This window comes from Gobio gobio (assembly GCF_949357685.1).
Source record: "Gobio gobio genome assembly, chromosome: 9".
NCBI classification, from domain to species: Eukaryota; Metazoa; Chordata; class Actinopteri; order Cypriniformes; family Gobionidae; genus Gobio; species Gobio gobio.
The window spans coordinates 3,859,393-3,881,411 of record NC_137115.1 but is presented as its reverse complement, the minus strand read 5'-3'; the positions used below and the strand labels follow the sequence as shown (position 1 = coordinate 3,881,411).

Below are 22,019 nucleotides of genomic sequence, written 5' to 3'. Positions count from 1 at the left end.
TTTGTCATGTGCATATTTTCTGTGTTGATGAACAGAAACGGCTTGGTTTGAAAGTGACTTCTGTGTAAGATGTGCTTTAAAAAAATAGGCAATGAACCTCTTTTGCCAGCGAAATTCTGCTAAAGTGATTGCAACGGGCCTTTGAAGCTGCTTAAAAGCCAAATCTTGGTGTCCTTAAGTAATTTTGATCTGTCTTTGGGAAACTGCCAGAGACTACTGAGTAAATGCTTTGATTTGCTTGTTTCAGGAATGCTCCCCTTATGCCGCGCATCTGTACGATGCAGAAGACGCCAACACGCCGATGCGGGAGCTTCCCGGCCTCTGTGGAAACTACTGTGGTGATTACTGGCTCCATTGTCGTTACACTCTCAGCCTTCTGACCGAATACAATGAAACATATGCTATTGAAGAGGACCGAAGCAAGTTCTGCAAATACCTTGAGCTGAAAGATCCCGAGTACTGTTACCCAAACGTCCTCTCTAACGACGAGCTCAACGCCAACCTGGGAGACGTGAAGGCGGATCCGCAAGGCTGCATACAGTTATGCCTGGAAGAAGTTGCGAATGGTCTTCGCAATCCTGTTGCGATGGTACATGCGAATGACGGTACTCACCGCTTCTTTGTAGCCGAGCAGCTGGGTTACGTGTGGACTTACTTGCCGAATGGTTCTAGAATCGACAGGCCCTTCCTGAATCTGACCAGGGCGGTTCTAACATCCCCTTGGGCAGGAGATGAGCGAGGCTTCCTCTGCATCGCCCTGCATCCTCGATTCACCAAGGTGAAAAAGGCCTACGTCTATTACTCTGTGTCTGTGAAGAAGCAGGAGAAGATTCGCATCAGTGAGTTCACCGTGTCCGATTCAGATATGAATATGCTGGATCACTCCTCAGAAAGGTGAGAGTCATTCAAACACAGATAAAGAAACCATGCCAGAAAACATGGCAGGGCAGTCTGACTTGGTCTGACATAGTCATGTTGAAATATAAAGCTGCTTTTCCACTGTCGGGCCGAACGGTTCCAGTTATATTTCCACCGTTCTCAGACTGGTATTCTCAGCACTTGCTTGGCTAGCAGTTTCTCTGCAGCTGGCCAAAGTTGCTAGTGTGGGTATCTGCAGGTCGTAGTAGCGGGAGTGCTGAAAGTTAGGGAGCGTGCTGAAATGTAGTGGCCATGCTAAAAATGTAGGGGACATTCCTCAGTTGTAAGTCGCTTTGGATAAAGCATCTGCTAAATGCATAAATGTAAATGTAGTGGGTGTGCTGAAAGATGGGGGCGTGGCAAAATGGGTGTGCTGAAAGGTAGGGGCCAGGGGCCATGCTGAAAAAAGGGGGCATGCTGAAACGTAGGGACCAATGGGTTTGAAGAAATATAGGGGGCAATTTGAAAGGTAGGGGACATGTTGAAATGTAGTGGCCGTGATGAAAGATAGGGGGTGTGCCGAAATGTTGTGGCTGTACTGAGTGGTAGGGGGTGTGCCTAAATGTGTTGGCTGTGCTGAAGAGTAGGGGGCGTGCGTGTCAAAATGTAATGGGCATGCTGAAATGGAATGGAAGTGGAAATGGTGGTCCAGTGGGTTAAACCACTGAAATGGAAGCTTCAGCTTAAGTTCTGCCAGGAAGACTTAATCACTTCGTCACTTATTTATTTCATCTCTATCCAATCACGTCTTCATATTTTCTGTATAAAGGTCGTACTTACACATGTTTGAGTTCGCAGATGCCGATGCGACAACAACCTCCACCCTCCCCACCACCACCAGGATGGTTCCGTCCATACCTCTAAAGGGGGGTCGGCTGCGCCCCTGCCTTCATCTTCAGGCAGGGATATGCTGATCCGCTACCCTCGGATTACTAACTATGGACGGGGCCTATGCCAAAACTTTATTATGCTTGCTGGGCTGTTAATAAATGTATGCTTCATTCATCATCCTATCTCTGAGTCTTTCTGGTAGAACTGATATGCAGAAGGTTGCTGGTTCTATCCCAGCGGTCACCACCAGTGTGTCCTTGAGCAAGGCACTTTACTCCACGTTGCTCCAGGAGGATTGTCCCTGTAAAAAGTGCACTGGATAAAAGCGTCTGCCAAATGCATAAATGTAAATGTAATGTAGTTACATAAAAATGTAAAAACGCCAGGGGGCATGCTGAAAGGTAGGGGGCATGCTGAAATGTAGGGGCCAGGGGGCATGCTAAAAGGCAGGAGCCAGGGGGCATGCTGAAAGGCAGGGGCCAGGGGGCATGCTGAAAGGTAGGGGGCATGTTGAAATTTAGGCAGCGTGCAAAATGCAGTGGCCACGCTGAAAGATAGTGCCGAAATGTAGTAGCTGTGCTGAAAGATAGGGGGTGTGCCGAAATGTAGTAGGTGTGCTGAAAGGTAGGGGCTAGAGGGCATGCTGAAATGTAGGGGGAATGCTGAAAGGTAGTGAGCATGCCAAATTGTAGGGGGCATGCTGAAATGTAGTGGGCGTGCTGAAAGATAGGAGGCGTGCCAAAATGTAGTGGGTGTACTGAAGGGTAAGGGGCGTTCCGAAATGTGGTGGGTGTGCTGAAAGATAGGGGGCATGCTGAAATGTTGTGGGCGTGCTGAAAGATAGGGGGCGTGCCAAAATGTAGTGGGCATGCTGAAAGGTAGGGGTGTGCCAAAATGTAGGGCACATGCTGAAATGTAGTGGGCGTGCTGAAAGATAGGGGGCGTGCCAAAATGTAGTGGGCATGCTGAAAGGTAGGGGTGTGCCAAAATGTAGTGGGCGTGCTGAAAGGTAGGCGCCAGTGGGTGTGCTGAAAGATAGGGGGCATGCTGAAATGTAGTGGGCGTGCTGAAAGGTAGGGGGTGTGCCAAAATGTAGTTAGCATGCTAAAAGGAAGGGGCCAGTCGGCGTGCTGAAAGATAGGGTGCGTGCCAAAATGTAGTGGGCGTGCTGAAAGGTAGGGGGTGTGCCAAAATGTAGTGGGCGTGCTGAAAGATAGGGGGCATGCTGAAATGTAGTGGGCCAAAGGGCATGCTGAAATGTAGGGGGAATGCCGAAAGGTAGTGAGCATGCAAAATTGTAAGGGGCATGCTGAAATGTAGTGGGCGTGCTGAAAGATAGGGGGTGTGCCAAAATGTTGTGGGTGTACTGAAGGGTAAGGGGCGTTCCGAAATGTGGTGGGTGTGCTGAAAGATAGGGGGAATGCTGAAATGTAGTGGGCGTGCTGAAAGGTAGGGGGTGTGTCAAAATGTAATGGGCGTGCTGAAAGGTAGGGAATGTGCCAAAATGTAGTGGGCGTGCCGAAAGATAGGGGGCATGCCAAAATATAGTGGGCGTGCTGAAAAATAGGGGGCATGCCAAAATGTAAGGGGCATGCTGAAAGATAGGGGGCGTGTCAAACTGTAGTGGGTGTGCTGAAATGTAGTGGGCGGGCTGAAAGATAGGGGGCGTGCCAAAATATAGTGGGCGTGCTGAAATGTAGTGGCCGTGCTGAAAGATAGGGGGCGTGGCAAAATGTAGTGGGCATGCTGAAAGGTAGGGGGTGTGCCAAAATGTAGTGGGCGTGCTGAAAGGTAGGGGGTGTGCCAAAATGTAGTTAGCATGCTAAAAGGAAGGGGCCAGTCGGCGTGCTGAAAGATAGGGTGCGTGCCAAAATGTAGTGGGCGTGCTGAAGGTAGGGCGTGTGCTGAAAGATAGGGGGCGTGCCAAAATGTAGTGGGCGTGCTGAAATGTAGTGGGCATGCTGAAGGATAGGGGGCGTGCCAAAATGTAGTGGGCGTGCTGAAAGATAGGGGGCGTGCCAAAATGTAGGGCGCATTCTGAAATGTAGTGGGCTTGCTGAAAGATAGGGGGCGTGCCAAAATGTAGTGGGTGTGCCAAAATGTAGGGGGCGTGCTGAAATGTAGGGGGTGTGCCAAAATGTAGGGGGCGTGCTGAAAGATAGGGGGCATGCCAAAATGTAGTGGGCGTGCTGAAAGATAGGGGGCATGCCAAAATGTAGTGGGTGTGCTGAAATGTAGGGGGTGTGCCAAAATGTAGTGGGTGTGCTGAAATGTAGGGGGCATGCCAAAAATGTAGTGGGTGTGCTGAAATGTAGGGGGCATGCCAAAATGTAGTGGGCGTGCTGAAAGATAGGGGGTGTGCCAAAATGTAGTGGGTGTGCTGAAATGTAGGGGGTGTGCCAAAATGTAGTGGGTGTGCTGAAAGGTAGGGGGTGAGCCAAAATGTAGTGGGCATGCTGAAAGATAGGGGGCGTGCCAAAATGTAGTGGGTGTGCTGAAAGGTAGGGGGTGTGCCAAAATGTAGTGGGTGTGCTGAAAGGTAGGGGGTGTGCCAAAATGTAGGGGGCGTGCTGAAATGTAGGGGGCATGCCAAAATGCAGTGGGTGTGCTGAAAGGTAGGGGGTGTGCCAAAATGAAGGGGGCGTGCTGAAATGTAGTGGGCGTGCTGAAAGATAGGGGGTGTGCCAAAATGTAGTGGGTGTGCTGAAAGATAGGGGGTGTGCCAAAATGTAGTGGGTGTGCTGAAAGATAGGGGGCGTGCCAAAATGTAGTGGGTGTGCTGAAAGATAGGGGGTGTGCCAAAATGTAGGGGGCGTGCTGAAAGATAGGGGGCGTGTTGAAATATAGTCACCATGCTGAATTGTAGGGGCGTGCTGAGAGGAATGGGGCGTGACGAAATGAAGGGGGCGTGCTGAAATGTAGTGGGCGTGCTGAAAGATAGGGGGCGTGCCAAAATGTAGTGGGCGTGCTGAAATGTAGTGGGCGTGCTGAAAGATAGGGGGCGTGTTGAAATATAGTCACCATGCTGAATTGTTGGGGCGTGCTGAGAGGAATGGGGCGTGACGAAATGTAGTGGCATTATGCATCAAATGTTGAGGTTCAAGCTAAAAGTTACACTAAGGGACATTCTTTTTTTGTTAGAAATCAATTTTTACATAGGCTATTATCGGCATAGGCTATTTATCCTTGCGAGTTTAGAGATTATGGTGGCAGACAGAGACTGCGTAAACAACAATTATGTTTTGTAGGCAGTGCTGAATGTCTTGTAATGACTGGTGTAATTATTCAGATCTGATCAGATGTGGTGACACTCAGTCAACAAAGGGGAACCACAAACCGTACGTTTCACAAATAGCAGGAGTTTCACAAGTAACTTGCAATGTCATGTCTTACATACAGATGTCAATAGAGAGCCCAGAAAAAAAGTTATGTGTTTTATATTTTGTATCCTACTTAATGCATCAGGCTTTTATGGCTCATATAATATTATATATAGTGAGAATACACTCTAAAAAAAAAAAGGTTCTATATTGCACCAAAAATGGTTCTTGGCTCGTAATCATAGGGGAACCTTTTTTAGTGCTATATAGCACCATTTTTGGTGCTTCAGTGGTTCTTCAGCGGTTCTTCAGAGGTTCTTCAGAGGTTCTTCACCGGTTCTTTGACTAAGGTGCTATATAGCACCGCTGAAGAACCACTGAAGCACCAAAATTGGTGCTATATAGCACTAAAAAAGGTTCCCCTATGATTACGAGCCTTTTTTTTTAGAGTGTATGGAGCTCAAACTTAAGGTGGAAGAAACGGCTCAATTTTATTCAGAGACCCAAACTGAACAACAAACAGCTCAAAAATACATGACTTTCTTTCAGATGTGTGATTTTCACCCATTTTTGTCAGTCACTGTGAAATAGTTGGACTATTGATGCTTATTTTGGTTCACAGGACACTTCTAGAAGTTGATGAGCCTGCATCAAACCACAATGGCGGTCAGCTGCTGTTTGGCTTGGACGGCTATCTGTACATATTCATAGGAGACGGTGGCAAAGCCGGAGACCCTTTCGGAAAGTTTGGGAATTCTCAAAACAAGTGAGTTATCTTCACACTCTTTAAAAATCTTTATTTGACAAACTTGCTTTACTGTTATATTATGTTTTCAGAATAGAGTACAGTTTTTTTCCTAAAACATATTTTGGCTGTAATTTCACGACATGACGTTATCATATCTGCACTTATGGTAACCTAAAATATTGAAGTCAAAAATATTATTTAATATAGTTAAATCCACCTAAATAGATTAATTTATACCAACACAACTAGTTTTTATGGGTTAAAACGGGTATAAGCGGCTCTTTAAAAGCTGTATTTAATTATACTTCAGCATAAACATACAGGTAATCAACATAATAAATAGATGAAGTAGTAGATTCTGAAGAGCAGTTTTGAAGCGTATTTAGCGACCCGGATCTATATCTAACACAGATGGATCTCTACCTGTCGCGATAATATATAAAACTCCTGATATTAGAGTAATAATTACAGAAAAATAAAATAAAACATATTTTGTTACCTGTTGGAGCTTGTAAGGGTTCAGTTTGAGCAGATGTTTTATCCCATCATCACTGTCCTCGTCAGAACTCATTTCCCAGTACATTCAGCATTTCCCTCATATTCACCATCTCACGCATATTCAGAAAACTCATTTTCAACGTCTTCAAAATAAATATTTTGATCACTGACAGGTTCCTTCATCCACCATCAGTGACAGTGACACTAATATTTGAATGTGTTCAGTTCTTGCTCTGCAGTAAATCGCTGAGCCATTTCAAGTTTTGCAGATTATAATTATTATTGCTGCGATAACTATGAGTGTATCGTCACTTCATCATTGTGTATCAGACATTGCCACCGTGTGGAATAAAGCTGAATTGCACTTATTTCGTCATTATAGATTAATTTATTATTGTGCAGAAAAAAAATATTCGTACAATCTTACACACCTCGGGTCGTTAGTGACCCTGTACTATTTTTACAAAAAACGATAGCGAATGATGTCCTGGGTCGCTAAAGTCCTTTAAGGGTTAATTATGCAGAACTTTAATGGTGCGTTCACACCGGACGCGAATGAAGCGCTTCGCGCGAGTCATTTACATGTTAAGTCAATGCAAAGGTGCGAATAGACATTCTGCGGCGCGATTCGCACGAATGAGGCGGCACGAATGACGCGATTTGCGCGAATGACACGGCGCAAATTGAAGGACTGGCCGAGGAAAGGCTGCTCTCACCGGGGTTAATGAGCGCCGCTGATCCACTGGAGCTCACAACTCTGAAAACGCCAGATAAAATGTTCAAATAGGCGATCTCTTTATATAAATAAACCACAGATTTCAGCTTTAAACAACTACATTATCGTCTGAAAAAGTCTTAAAACTACGTTTTGTCACACATTAACAGTAGTATTTTAACAAAAAAGACGTGTAAACACAGCCCATGTCAGCCATTTCTCAGCGAGACGAGCCGCTGGCAGAAGCTCCGCCCATGAGGCGAATTCACGTCTGTTGTGAAGCGAATGTCACGTGCGAATGAAGCGAGTAAACTCAAAATGTTCAAGCGTCCAACTTTGCGCAAATAGCACGATTTAGTCGCGTCATTCGCGTCCGGTGTGAACGCACCATAAGGATTTATATAATGTAAACGAATGAGTTTTAAAACATCCCCCCCCCTCACAGTCATCATGAAGGGCAAAATTAGCCGTATAGACCAAAACCACAATGTGTAAACATGTGTTCTTCTGCTGTAAAGTTGGGCATTTTAACATGAGCTCAATGAGATTCTGCTCCTTCTGGAGTCTGTCTCTAGTGGCCAGTCGATGAATTGCAGTTTAAGTCACTTCCGCATTGGCTTCAAGAGAAACTGGAGGAGGAGCTGCTTGTAATTTACTCATTCTCATGCTGTTCTAAATCATCCGCTGCTCTTTTCCATACTGGGGCTGTTGCACCATAAAAGTGCTCCATGCGAAAAATCTACCACTGAATATAGTGAGGACCACAAGCCTTATGGATCCCTTTCATGGCGTTTTTGTCATTTTTGGAGCTCAAAAGCCTAATTTAAGGAGTTTACCTCTAGAAGTTTGGCATGCATTTGCCCCAGTTGAGTAATGCACATTTATCCAGACAGACACACAGCCTCAAAATATTAGCCTTGGCCTGCTTTACCCTCCTGTCCCCATGTGACATAAGCAGACCTGGCAGTGCCTGCCGAATATACAGAGAAACTCACAGCTTCACAACCGCACAGCAAGCCTTTCATCCCTATAGAGAAATCTGCCATAGCCACAGAAGTCTTGGAGTGCTGGTGTCGGGTATATACTGGGATATATTGACACGACATGTCTCATTGCTGTGTTGTGTAGTTACTGAGGGTCTTCTGTTCCACACACATTATTTAAAAGCTTGATTTTATTAAAATCTCTAAGCTGCGAGCCTGTAGAAGTTGATCAGCAATCACAGTAACGTAATTACTAATGAAATGAGCTCTGATTTCTGGTTACTTTTGAATGCGTGTCAGTGCTTGAGCTACTTTTGAATGGCCATAAATAAAGCAAGATGCATTTATCTCTCATAATGGTGTTGTTATCTGTGAGCAGAGGTTAACTAGAGCATGCTAATTTAATTTCTATTATTATAATAAAAGCCTCAAATTCAATGTAAAGTCTGCATTCTGATCAATATACTGTTAACACTTTAACTTTGACAACCCTGATAATATTGCAAGTGTATGGATGAAACGTGTTTCATTGTTTTTATCTATTTATTTATGGATTTATTTATTTATGTCTGTAGCAGTATTATTAGCTGATATACTATTATAGTTTTTATTAATATTTTTTTATTGGTTTTTGTATATATTTTTTTGCATTTAATATAAATTTTTTGTTTTAATTTTCATTTTAGTCAAAAGTTTAGTAATTTTGTGTGCTTTTGTCATTTTTACTTTTAGAATGTCCAATCAGTTTTTATAAATTTTTATTTCATTTTTATCATAATTTTTTTTTTGTATTTTAGTTTTTTGTTATCAAAAATGATTTTGGTTTTAGTTATCAATAATGACCAAGTGCTGAAGTTGATTGGTATTAACATAATCCATAAATCAAATTCACAGTGAATGTGTGTGTGTGTGTGTGTGTGTGTGTGTGTGTGTGTGTGTGTGTGTGTGTGTGTGTGTGTGTGTGTGTGTGTGTGTGTGTGTGTGTGTACACTCTAAAAAATGCTGGGTTAAAAACAACCCAAGTTGGGTTGAAAATGGACAAACCCAGCAATTGGGTTGTTTTAACCCAGCAGTTGGGTTGTTTTAAGCAAACATTTAACCCAACTGCTGGTTTAAAACAACCCATTCACTGGCTTAAAACAACCCGCTGAGGTTGCTGGGTTTGTCCATTTTCAACCCAACGTGGGTTGTTTTTCACCCAGAATTTTTTAGAGTGTAGGTGTGTGTGTGTGTGTGTTAGAGAGAGAGAGACTGTGTGTGTGTGTGTGTATGTGTGTGTGTATGTGTGTGTACACTCTAAAAAATGCTGGGTTAAAAACAACCCAAGTTGGGTTGAAAATGGACAAACCCAGCAATTGGGTTGTTTTAACCCAGCAATTAGGTTGTTTTAAGCGAACATTTAACCCAACCGCTGGTTTAAAACAACCCAATTGCTGGGTTTGTCCATTTTCAACCCAACTTGGGTTGTTTTTAACCCAGCATTTTTTAGAGTGTAAGTGTGTATGTGTGTGTGTTAGAGAGAGAGAGAGAGAGAGAGAGAGAGAGAGTGTGTGTGTGTGTGTGTGTGTGTGTGTGTGTGTGTGTGTGTGTGTGTGTGTGTGTGTGTGTGTGTGTGTGTGTGTGTGTGTGTGTGTGTTATATCTTTTAGGCCTGTAAATTTGACAAAAGTGACAAAACGGAAAAAAGCTACATTGAATGAAGGACAGATGTAAGCCAGGGGTAGCTGTAGTTCTTTTCACAGGAGGGAAAACGAGCCTCTTCACAGACAGTTCAAGCCCATGCCAGTGTCAATATTGACATAGGGCATTGTGGGATATGAGAGGCCTAGTCTGAGGTTAGAAAGGATGCGGTTGAGAGAGAAAAAGAGCAGACGGTGTGAATGTTTACAGGGCAGGTTTACATGACTACAGTCTTACGAGTGCAATCTTAGGGATTCATTATTTGCATTACTGTAATGTTATACAAACTCATCTAGTAAAACACAAATGATTTCTGTGATGTTACAGGTCCACTCTTCTAGGCAAAGCCCTGCGAATCGACGTAGACAACAATGATTATGGCGCCCCCTACAGTATCCCATCAGACAATCCTTTCGTGGGAGAGAGGGACTCGAGGCCAGAGATCTACGCCTTCGGTGTGAGGAACATGTGGAGATGTTCAGTCGACAGGGGGGATCCAGTCAGCGGCCAGGGCCAAGGCAGGATGTTCTGCGGGGATGTTGGACAGAACAAATATGAGGAAGTGGATCTCATCGAAAAAGGAGGGAACTATGGATGGAGGGCAAAAGAGGGCTTCTCCTGTTACGACAAAAAACTATGCTCCAACTCCTCACTCAGTAAGCAAGCCTTTCGATTTTCAAACTTAATTTCAGCATGTACAGTAGTGGCCAAAAATGATGTACAAGGAGGATAATATGTTTTTATGAACCTACACGTTCAATTGAACCATCAAAATCTGAGGAATACAATAAAAAATACAAAACATTAAAGAGGTGGTTCTGTGTTTTTTTTCTAGGCTTGGTTGTGTTTATGAGGCGCAGTATAACATGTCTTAATACTTCTTTTTTTTTTTTACGCCATATTTTTCTTAAATTTTACATTTATTTTCCTCACCACTGTCTCCACTGTCCTTTGAACGGCTCGTTTGCTTCCTGCGCAATCCCATCCCTCCGAAAAACGCAATGGTTTTAGATTTGTTAGATGGCCAAATGTAGTTAGTAGTTCTGCAACAGCTCTCTCTCTTTCGTAATGACTGCGACGTGGCCCCGCCCACTTTGTTGCGTGTTCGCGGGGGCAGTGTTTGTTAATAGCAGGTGTTTATGATATCACCAACCTTTGAAGAAGCTCGTTGTAGTCCAAACCGGCCATTTTTGAAGGCAATAAACTGCCATAACTTTAAAAGACAATATCTCCGTTTGCATTGAACTTTCAGCGCTGTAACTTTGCATATACTGTTTATGGTCAAGCAGCAACATTACACACTAACTAAAGTTAAAAAAGTGAAATCGCATGCAACCACCCCTTTAAACTCGGTTCAGGTATTTATCTGATAAATATATTTGGCAAAAAAAGTCAAACTACAGCTACAGGCTTTATTTTACTATGCAAAAGTTTGATTTTAATGCCGCGAACATAGACAGAATCTCAACTGTACCTGCTTGATGCACGAGAATGAGCCTCATTGGTTCTTGCCCCACATGAAAAAATACTATAGTATATTATAGTATATTATAGTAAAATTACAGTAAAATTACTCTAGTAAATACTATAGTGTTTTTGAACCATACTTTAGTAAAGATACTACAGTAAATTGTAGTATATTATAGTATTTACTACACTTTGTTAATTTACTGTAGTATATTTACTATAGTATGGTTCAAAAACACTATAGTATTTACTAGAGTAATTTTACTATAATATACTATAGTATTTTTTCATGTGGTCAAACACATGAGATTGGTATTAGACAAGACAATCCCACATGTAGAAAATATGTATTTATTTATTTTTCTCATAAATTATCCTTTCTTCATTTATTTGAAATTTTTTAATGAATTCAGCTCCAGTTTTCACAAACTGCTGTTGGTTCCAGTTGAGTTTTGAAGAGTATATTACAGTAAATATCTTTATTTCCCTTTTTCCATAGATGATATCCTTCCAATATTTGCTTACCCACATAAAATGGGCAAGTCTGTAACGGGCGGCTACATCTACAGAGGCTGCCAGATGCCCAATCTGAACGGTCTGTACATCTTTGGGGATTTTATGAGTGGGTATGTACATTTTCTCTAGTTCATGAATTATAGTCCAATATAATAAAATTACTATGCACAGAATAAATCAGACTTCTCCCATTGTATGCATCCTAGGCGTCTGATGTCCCTAAAGGAAAACACTGAGACGGGAAAATGGAGCTATAAGGAGATTTGTATGGGCGCTGACAAAACGTGCAGCTTCCCTAAACTTATCAACAGCTACTACAAGTATATCATATCATTTGGCGAAGATGAGGCAGGTAACTTGAGAGCAGCTCTGTGTGTGACTATTTTTAGGCTCACCAACAGATTTAGATTGTTCTTCCATATACAGTCATCCATATTAACTATTAGAAGAAAAGGTTTGAGTGCAACTGTCGGATTCTGGAAGTAAAAACTCCATTCATTTCCTCCATAAGGAAATTGATTTTGAACGATAACTTAAAAAACCCTTAAAGACAGACCTGCTGTGAGCTAAAAGTTTGTTAATTGGTTGTTATTGCGTCTGCTGAAGCCAGAATTCCTGGTAATAACTACATTACCCATGATGCTGTACAGAAAATTACACCAATCAGAGTTGGGAAAAGCCACTAAAATAGCTATTTAGCTCCGCCCACTCCCATGAAGCGCTGCAAATGATGTAGAGTCGATCTCGCTACACTCAAAAAAATTTCATAACCATATTTTGCAATAAACTTAAAAGGTTAGTTCACCCAAAAATGAAAATTCTGTCATTAATGACTTACCATCATGTCGTTCGACACCCGTAAGACAAATGAAGATATTTTAGTGTAAATCTGATGGCTCTGAAAGGCCTCCATTGCCTCAATGCACTTTACACTCTCAAGACCCTTAAAAGGCACTAAAGACGTCGTTACAAAGTCCATTTCACTACAGTGGTTCTTCAATAACTTTATGAAGCAACGAGAATAGTTTTTGTGCACAAAAAAACCCAAAATAACGACTTATATAGTGATGACAATTTCAAAACACACATCATGAAGCTTCGGAGCGTTACGAATCAGTGAGTCGATTCAGTGGTTTGGATCGTTAAGAATCAGTGAGTCGATTCAGTGGTTTGGAGCGTTATGAATCAGCGAGTCGACTCAGCGGTTTGGAGCGTTATGAATCAGCGAGTCGATTCAGCGGTTTGGAGCGTTATGAATCAGTGAGTCGATTCAGCAGTTTGGAGCGTTATGAATCAGCGAGTCGATTCAGTGGTTTGGAGCGTTATGAATCAGTGAGTCGATTCAGTGGTTTGGAGCGTTATGAATCAGTGAGTCGATTCAGCGGTTTGGAGCGTTATGAATCAGCGAGTCGATTCAGTGGTTTGGAGCGTTATGAATCAGCGAGTTGATTCAGCGGTTTGGAGCGTTATGAATAAGCCAGCCGATTCAGTGGTTTGGAGTGTTATGAATCAGTGAGTCGATTCAGTGGTTTGGAGCGTTATGAATCAGTGAGTCGATTCAGTGGTTTGGAGCGTTATGAATCAGTGAGACGATTCAGTGGTTTGGAGCGTTATGAATCAGTGAGTCGATTCAGCGGTTTGGAGCGTTATGAATCAGCGAGTCGATTCAGCGGTTTGGAGCGTTATGAATCAGCTAGTCGATTCAGCGGTTTGGAGCGTTGTGAATCAGCGAGTCGATTCAGTGGTTTGGAGCGTTATAAATCAGCGAGTCGATTCAGTGGTTTGGAGCGTTATGAATCAGTGAGTCGATTCAGCGGTTTGGAGCGTTATGAATCAGCGAGTCGATTCAGCGGTTTGGAGCGTTATGAATCAGTGAGTCGATTCAGCGGTTTGGAGCATTATGAATCAGTGAGTCGATTCAGCGGTTTGGAGCGTTATGAATTAGCGAGTAGATTCAGCGCTTTGGAGCGTTATGAATCAGTGAGTCGATTCAGCGGTTTGGATCGCCAAAGTCACGTGATTTCATCAGTTTGATGGTTTGACACGCGATCCGTATCATGATTCGACTCACTGATTCATAACGCTTCGAAGCTTCATGATGTGTGTTTTGAAATCGTCATCACTATATAAGTCGTTATTTAGGGTTTTTTTGCGCACAGAAACTATTCTCGTCGCTTCATGAAGTTATTGTAGAGCCACTGTAGTGAGATGGACTTTGTAACGACGTCTTTAGTGCCTTTTAAGGGTCTTGAGAGTGTAAAGTGCATTGAGCCAATGGAGGCCTTTCAGAGCATCAGATTTACACTAAAATATCTTCATTTGTGTCTGAAGATGAACGGAGGTCTGACGGGTGTCCAACGACATGAGGGGAAGTAATTAATGACAGCATTTACATTTTTGGGTGAACTAACCCTTTAAAACATATTGTTTATATATATATATAACCTGTTTCCCCTAAGAGTGTCCAGTCATCACTGCCTGTGTTTCAGGTGAGCTGTACTTCCTTGCGACGGGAGCAGCGAGTGCCACGGCCAGAGCAGGAGTGGTGTATAAGATAATGGATCCCTCGAGGTACACATGCAGTTTCACACTCATCATACGGACACAGGGGATTCCGCTCTGTTAACATCCACTTCAAAAAACTTCACAGTTATGATTTTTATACCAAATTTAGGCTGTGTTCACACTTGTCAGGTTTGGTTGGGTTAAAGCGAACCCCGGTGCGATGCTCTGTTAATACGAAAGTATACTTCATTTTTTTATTGCGTATGCGAGCGTTTGTGCACAGTCGAACCCTGGTGCACACCAGACAAGCGGACCAGACGCTGAAAAGATGGATCTCGTTCTACTTGCAAAGGAATTGTGGTTCAAATAAAATGTAAACACAACACACACCAAATACATGTAAATAAACCAGATAACAGGTCATGATGTCACAAGAAGGAAGGACCAGTGGAGAACCGGCCACAGGGTCATGGAGGAACAGTGGAGAACCGGCCACAGGGTCATGAAGGACCAGTGGAGAACCGGCCACAGGGTCATGAAGGACCAGTGGAGAACCGGCCACAGGGTCATGGAGGACCAGTGGAGAACCGGCCACAGGGTCATGAAGAACCAGTGGAGAACCGGCCACAGGGTCATGGAGGACCAGTGGAGAACCGGCCACAGGGTCATGGAGGACCAGTGGAGAACCGGCCACAGGGTCATGAAGGACCAGTGGAGAACCGGCCACAGGGTCATGGAGGACCAGTGGAGAACCGGCCACAGGGTCATGAAGGACCAGTGGAGAACCGGCCACAGGGTCATGAAGGACCAGTGGAGAACCGGCCACAGGGTCATGGAGGACCAGTGGAGAACCGGCCACAGGGTCATGAAGGACCAGTGGAGAACCGGCCACAGGGTCATGAAGGACCAGTGGAGAACCGGCCACAGGGTCATGAAGGACCAGTGGAGAACCGGCCACAGGGTCATGAAGGACCAGTGGAGAACCGGCCACAGGGTCATGGAGGACCAGTGGAGAACCGGCCACAGGGTCATGGAGGACCAGTGGAGAACCGGCCACAGGGTCATGAAGGACCAGTGGAGAACCGGCCACAGGGTCATGAAGGACCAGTGGAGAACCGGCCACAGGGTCATGAAGGAACAGTGGAGAACCGGCCACAGGGTCATGAAGGACCAGTGGAGAACCGGCCACAGGGTCATGGAGGACCAGTGGAGAACCAGCCACAGGGTCATGAAGGACCAGTGGAGAACCGGCCACAGGGTCATGAAGGACCAGTGGAGAACCGGCCACAGGGTCATGGAGGACCAGTGGAGAACCGGCCACAGGGTCATGGAGGACCAGTGGAGAACCGGCCACAGGGTCATGAAGGACCAGTGGAGAACCGGCCACAGGGTCATGAAGGACCAGTGGAGAACCGGCCACAGGGTCATGGAGGACCAGTGGAGAACCAGCCACAGGGTCATGAAGGACCAGTGGAGAACCGGCCACAGGGTCATGAAGGACCAGTGGAGAACCGGCCACAGGGTCATGAAGGAACAGTGGAGAACCGGCCACAGGGTCATGGAGGACCAGTGGAGAACCGGCCACAGGGTCATGGAGGACCAGTGGAGAACCGGCCACAGGGTCATGAAGGAACAGTGGAGAACCGGCCACAGGGTCATGAAGGACCAGTGGAGAACCGGCCACAGGGTCATGGAGGACCAGTGGAGAACCGGCCACAGGGTCATGGAGGACCAGTGGAGAACCGGCCACAGGGTCATGAAGGAACAGTGGAGAACCGGCCACAGGGTCATGAAGGACCAGTGGAGAACCGGCCACAGGGTCATGAAGGAACAGTGGAGAACCGGCCACAGGGTCATGGAGGACCAGTGGAGAACCGGTCACAGGGTCATGGAGGACCAGTGGAGAACCGGCCACAGGGTCATGGAGGACCAGTGGAGAACCGGCCACAGGGTCATGAAGGACCAGTGGAGAACCGGCCACAGGGTCATGGAGGACCAGTGGAGAACCGGCCACAGGGTCATGGAGGACCAGTGGAGAACCGGCCACAGGGTCATGGAGGACCAGTGGAGAACCGGCCACAGGGTCATGGAGGACCAGTGGAGAACCGGCCACAGGGTCATGAAGGACCAGTGGAGAACCAGCCACAGGGTCATGGAGGACCAGTGGAGAACCGGCCACAGGGTCATGAAGGACCAGTGGAGAACCGGCCACAGGGTCATGGAGGACCAGTGGAGAACCGGCCACAGGGTCATGAAGGACCAGTGGAGAACCGGCCACAGGGTCATGGAGGACCAGTGGAGAACCGGCCACAGGGTCATGGAGGACCAGTGGAGAACCGGCCACAGGGTCATGGAGGACCAGTGGAGAACCGGCCACAGGGTCATGGAGGACCAGTGGAGAACCGGCCACAGGGTCATGGAGGACCAGTGGAGAACCGGCCACAGGGTCATGAAGGACCAGTGGAGAACCGGCCACAGGGTCATGAAGGACCAGTGGAGAACCGGCCACAGGGTCATGAAGGACCAGTGGAGAACCGGCCACAGGGTCATGGAGGACCAGTGGAGAACCAGCCACAGGGTCATGGAGGACCAGTGGAGAACCGGCCACAGGGTCATGAAGGACCAGTGGAGAACCGGCCACAGGGTCATGGAGGACCAGTGGAGAACCGGCCACAGGGTCATGAAGGACCAGTGGAGAACCGGCCACAGGGTCATGGAGGACCAGTGGAGAACCGGCCACAGGGTCATGAAGGACCAGTGGAGAACCGGCCACAGGGTCATGAAGGACCAGTGGAGAACCGGCCACAGGGTCATGGAGGACCAGTGGAGAACCGGCCACAGGGTCATGAAGGACCAGTGGAGAACCGGCCACAGGGTCATGGAGGACCAGTGGAGAACCGGCCACAGGGTCATGGAGGACCAGTGGAGAACCGGCCACAGGGTCATGAAGGACCAGTGGAGAACCGGCCACAGGGTCATGGAGGACCAGTGGAGAACCGGCCACAGGGTCATGAAGGACCAGTGGAGAACCGGCCACAGGGTCATGGAGGACCAGTGGAGAACCGGCCACAGGGTCATGAAGGACCAGTGGAGAACCGGCCACAGGGTCATGGAGGACCAGTGGAGAACCGGCCACAGGGTCATGGAGGACCAGTGGAGAACCGGCCACAGGGTCATGGAGGACCAGTGGAGAACCGGCCACAGGGTCATGGAGGACCAGTGGAGAACCGGCCACAGGGTCATGAAGGACCAGTGGAGAACCGGCCACAGGGTCATGGAGGACCAGTGGAGAACCGGCCACAGGGTCATGGAGGACCAGTGGAGAACCGGCCACAGGGTCATGGGCGGCCGAGGCTCATTGATGCCCGTGTGGTCCGATCAAACAGACGAGCTACTGAAGCTCAAACTGCTCAAGAAGTTAATGCTGGTTCTGATAGAAAGGGCTCAGAAAACATAGGTCATCTCAGTTTGTTGTGTATGGGGCGGCACAGCCGCTGACCCCTGACCCCGCCCAAAGCACCAACAGTGGGCATGTGAGCATCAGAACTGAACCACGGAGCAATGGAAGAAGGTGGCCTGGTCTGATGATCACGTGTTCTTCGACATCACGTGGATGGCCGGGTGTGTGTGCGTGGCTTACCTGAGGAACACATGGCACCAGGTGCACTATGGGAAGAAGGCGAGCCGGCGGAGGCAGTGATGCTTTGGGCAATGTTCTGCTGGGAAACCTTGGGTCCTCCATCCATGTGGATGTGACTTTGACACGTACCACCAACCTAAGCATTGCTGAGACCATGTCCAGCCTTTCATGGAAACGGTTTTCCCTGGTGTCTGTGGCTCTTTCAGCAGATAATGCGCCGCCACAAAGCACAAATGCTTCAGGTTTGAGGAGCACAACAACGAGTTTGAAGCGTCGGCCTCCGAATTCCCCAGATTTCAATCCAATCGAGCATCTGTGGGATGTGCTGAACAAACAACTCCGATCCACGGAGGCCCCACCTGGCAGCTTACAGGACTTAAAGAATCTGCTGCTAACATGTCAGAGACCACAGCACACCTTCAGGGGTCTAGAGGAGTCCATGCCTCGACGGGTCAGCAAAAGGGAGACCAACACAATCAGCCCAGTCTATTCTGTTACGTTAGTGATACGCAGAGTTTTTTGCACATTAATCTGACAATAAATGTGGCAGTTTTTCTGATGTCTCTTTTCTGGCTACGCTATTGACCAGGACTAAATTTTTTTTTTTTTTTTTTTCGGGACCAAACCAAGTGAACCGAACTACAAGTGTGAACACACCCTTACTAGAGGTAAAAAAAAATTAAGATATAGTGATAGTTCTTTTAAGGGGAAATATAAAAAGGAAAAATCCTCTCATTTATTCACTCTGATGAGCAACAGTAAAAGTTTTTTTTTTCTGTTGTTGTTCTGTTATGTAGGGTGTAAGGTAGGTTTGTACTTTTGATTTCAAAAGCTCTGAAATAACAATTGTACATCTTCTTCATTATTTAGGAGGGCTCCTCCAGGGAAATGCAGCTTTAAGCCCACTCCAGTCAACATCAAGGGCAAACTGATTCACTTCAGCCCTAAAGAAGGTAAGAGAGCAAACAAACACTCCTTCTTCCTTTTTGAAAAATAAAAGCAAAATCGCCATATGCCTTAGTGCAGGGGTGGGCAATTCCAGTCCTCGAGGGCCAATGTCCTGCAGAGTTTAGCTCCAAGTTTTATCAGGGTTGGAGCTAAACTCTACAGGACAGTGGCCCTCGAGGACTGGAATTGCCCACCCCTGCCTTAGTGCATATGGATGATCAAATCTCAAAGGCTGCGACTGAATTAAATGAATGCGCTGCGTGTTTCAGAGTGAAGCGCAACACTGTGTTTATTTGCACGTGAGCAGCTCTTGATCTGCCAGTGTTTTCTGCGTCTCGGTTCACAGTATATGTTGATGTGTCTGTGGTGAAGTATAGGGAAGTATAATGTTATTTGGGAGTGTGACCATTAGAGGGCGTGCTTGTATAATGTTGCAATGTTGTACCATACTGATAATCACAAAGTTCTGGCCAAATCGTGCAGCCTTACAAACAAGTAGGGGTGGGAGAAAAGGTTGATGCATCGATGCATCGCGATTCGTTATCCAGCGATTCAGAATCGATTCTCAAAAATGGGGACACTTTTACCGGTGAGAGGGTTCAACACCTGCACGTTTATGGAGTTTTTTCGCAGTTTTGCACAAACGCCTTACAGCAGTCGCTCCTCCGTTTCTCTGGCCGCTCTGAGTCTGCGCTGCGGCTGCCTCTCCATTTCAAAAATTTATTTTTCCTATTAAATGCAAAGTTTTTAATTTCAAAAGCACTTCTAAATTAAAGGGTTAGTTCATCCAAAAATGAAAATTCTGTCATTAATGACTTCCCCTCATGTCGTTGGACACCCGTCAGACCTCCGTTCATCTTCAGACACAAATGAAGATATTTTAGTGTAAATCTGATGGCTCTGAAAGGCCTCCATTGGCTCAATGCACTTTACACTCTCAAGACCCTTAAAAGACACTAAAGACGTCGTTACAAAGTCCATCTCACTACAGTGGTTCTACAATAACTTTATGAATCGGCGAGAATAGTTTTTGTGCGCAAAAAAAACCCTAAATAACGACTTTTATAGTGATGACGATTTCAAAACACACATCATGAAGCTTCAAAGCGTTATGAATCAGTGAGTCGAATCATGATTCGGATCGTGTGTCAAACCGCCAAACTGCTGAAATTTGGCGATCCAAACCGCTGAATCGACTCACTGATTCATAACGCTTCAAAAACTGATTCAAAATCTTCATAATCATTTTTAATATGGCAATACTGTCAAACAGATATTCTTACTAAGAACAAAACACATTAGCTCCAATTTTGGTTTAAATGTAAAGCTCATGTATTTGCACAGCAGGATAATTAGTTACCAAAATGGTAGGTTAAGAATCGTTTTGGGAATCGGATCGTTACTCCCAGAATCGGAATCGGATCGAATCGTTAAGTGCCTTAAAGCAACACTGTGTAACTTTTTTAGTTTATTCTTAGCTAAAAACACTTTCTTTCAAAAATATATGTGCTCATTAATGTATATTTACTTCTTTCAAGTAATAAAGTATTCTCGTAAGTTTATAAAATGCCATTGAAAATACATACGGGTGAGGGGTTCGAATGCGGGTCGCCATGTTGCCCCTCCATCTTGAAAGTACATCAGCCAAAGAGGGACATACCCGTAAATTCAAGCTTCGCCTTTGGCGTTTTAACACTCGATGGCACCGTGTCGAATGTAGACGAGGACGAACTGGAAGCCATGTTAATCTTGGACTAAATCGGCCACCGTAGGAGTTAAAACAAAATCGGAATTGAGAGGAAGAGAAACTAATATTCACTGGATGGTCATATACCTTTTCACCGCTAGATGGGGGAAAATATCACACAGTGTAGCTTTAAGATTCCCACCCCAACAAACAAGCACGGCAATTTTGATCAGAGAAGGTGTTTGTTCTGCTAGTTGTTTACTCTGTTTGATTTGTTCCACAGAGTTTGTGATTAACAAAAAACCCTCTACGACCGCCATTCCCAAACCAAAACCAACCAAACCCAGTACAACCCCACGACCACGAGCATCACAGATGCCGACTCGCAGAGCCACCACCATCCGCCCATCTACACCACGGCCACACATTCTCCACACGACCCTTCGGCCCAGGCCTCCATCTCTAACCACCGCCAGGCCCTCGTACTGGACCCCGGCACCCAAAACCACCGCAAAGACCCAGACAGGCCGACCTGGCAAACGAGGTCGAGGCAAACCCCGGAGGAAAGGAGACCGGCGGGGGCGGCCTCGAGCCGGGACAGCGAGGCTGGTCAGCGCTGATGGACTGAAGGACCGCGGCCGGGTGGAGATCTTCGTGCGAGGCGAATGGGGCACGGTGTGCGATGACCTGTTTAACATGCCGGCGGCGGCGGTGGTCTGCCGGCAGATGGGATATCCCGTGGCCCTGCGGGTGGCGAAGAGAGCAGAGCTGGGCGCGGGGGGCAGCGGCGTCAGGATCCTGCTGGATGACGTGGAGTGTGAAGGGACGGAGCGGAATCTGTTACACTGCAAACACGCCAAACTCGGAAAAAATAACTGTTCTCATGACGAGGATGTAGGGGTGGTGTGTGGCCATTATGAACATGCAGTGGAGTGAAAGACAGTGATGCCACATGCATGCAGGACAAAAATACAACTGTTTACAGAAAAAAGGTCGTTTATGACCTGCTATACAATTGACCTTTGGGTAAGCCCCGCCCCCCTTAGTTACTGTTGCTAACTCGGACAAACAAACGGAGTTTCTATATCTTACAGTGACAGCCGTCAGTGTGAAAACCTTATCCCAAGATGTTTTTGGACACGGATTGTGGCGTATATCCCGTCAGAATGATGGCCAAACTTTACTGATGGTTTATCAAGTTTATTGCATCGTTATTCACTCCAAAAAAATCATCGTAAGAGCTGAACAAACAAAGCATAAGTGCGCATTAACGTCTCATTCACAAACTCTCTCTCTCCGTTGCATTACCATTAACAGACACAGCAAATTACACAAAAACACACATATACACAGAGCTTATGACTTTTCGAGGGTGCAGTTAATAACTGGTAAACTTTGTATCTGCAAAACAACTCAGATAAACTGACTATAATACCTTATAATACCTAATAAATACCTTATAGGACAGATAATGTAGACCTTAAACATATCTAAAATTAAATACATGTACATATAACCAGTTTAATATGGAGAGGCACTGAAATGTAGACCTTCGTGTTTTTGA

General features: G+C 45.8%; 1 protein-coding gene across 1 annotated transcript in view; it reads left to right on the top strand.

The window, feature by feature from the left end:
- LOC307131221 (HHIP-like protein 1) overlaps positions 1 to 21,391 on the top strand; it is a gene marked incomplete at both ends in the record, with an annotated part of 32,812 nt that extends 11,421 nt beyond the window's left edge. Inside the window, 8 exons of the mRNA XM_079824744.1 lie at positions 248 to 894; positions 5,692 to 5,835; positions 10,020 to 10,348; positions 11,659 to 11,785; positions 11,882 to 12,027; positions 14,165 to 14,246; positions 18,691 to 18,773; positions 20,739 to 21,391. Of these exons, the coding sequence (XP_079680870.1) occupies positions 248 to 894; positions 5,692 to 5,835; positions 10,020 to 10,348; positions 11,659 to 11,785; positions 11,882 to 12,027; positions 14,165 to 14,246; positions 18,691 to 18,773; positions 20,739 to 21,391 (2,211 nt within the window). The remainder of the gene's footprint in view (positions 1 to 247; positions 895 to 5,691; positions 5,836 to 10,019; positions 10,349 to 11,658; positions 11,786 to 11,881; positions 12,028 to 14,164; positions 14,247 to 18,690; positions 18,774 to 20,738) is intronic.
- Between the last annotated feature and the right edge of the window lie 628 nt (positions 21,392 to 22,019).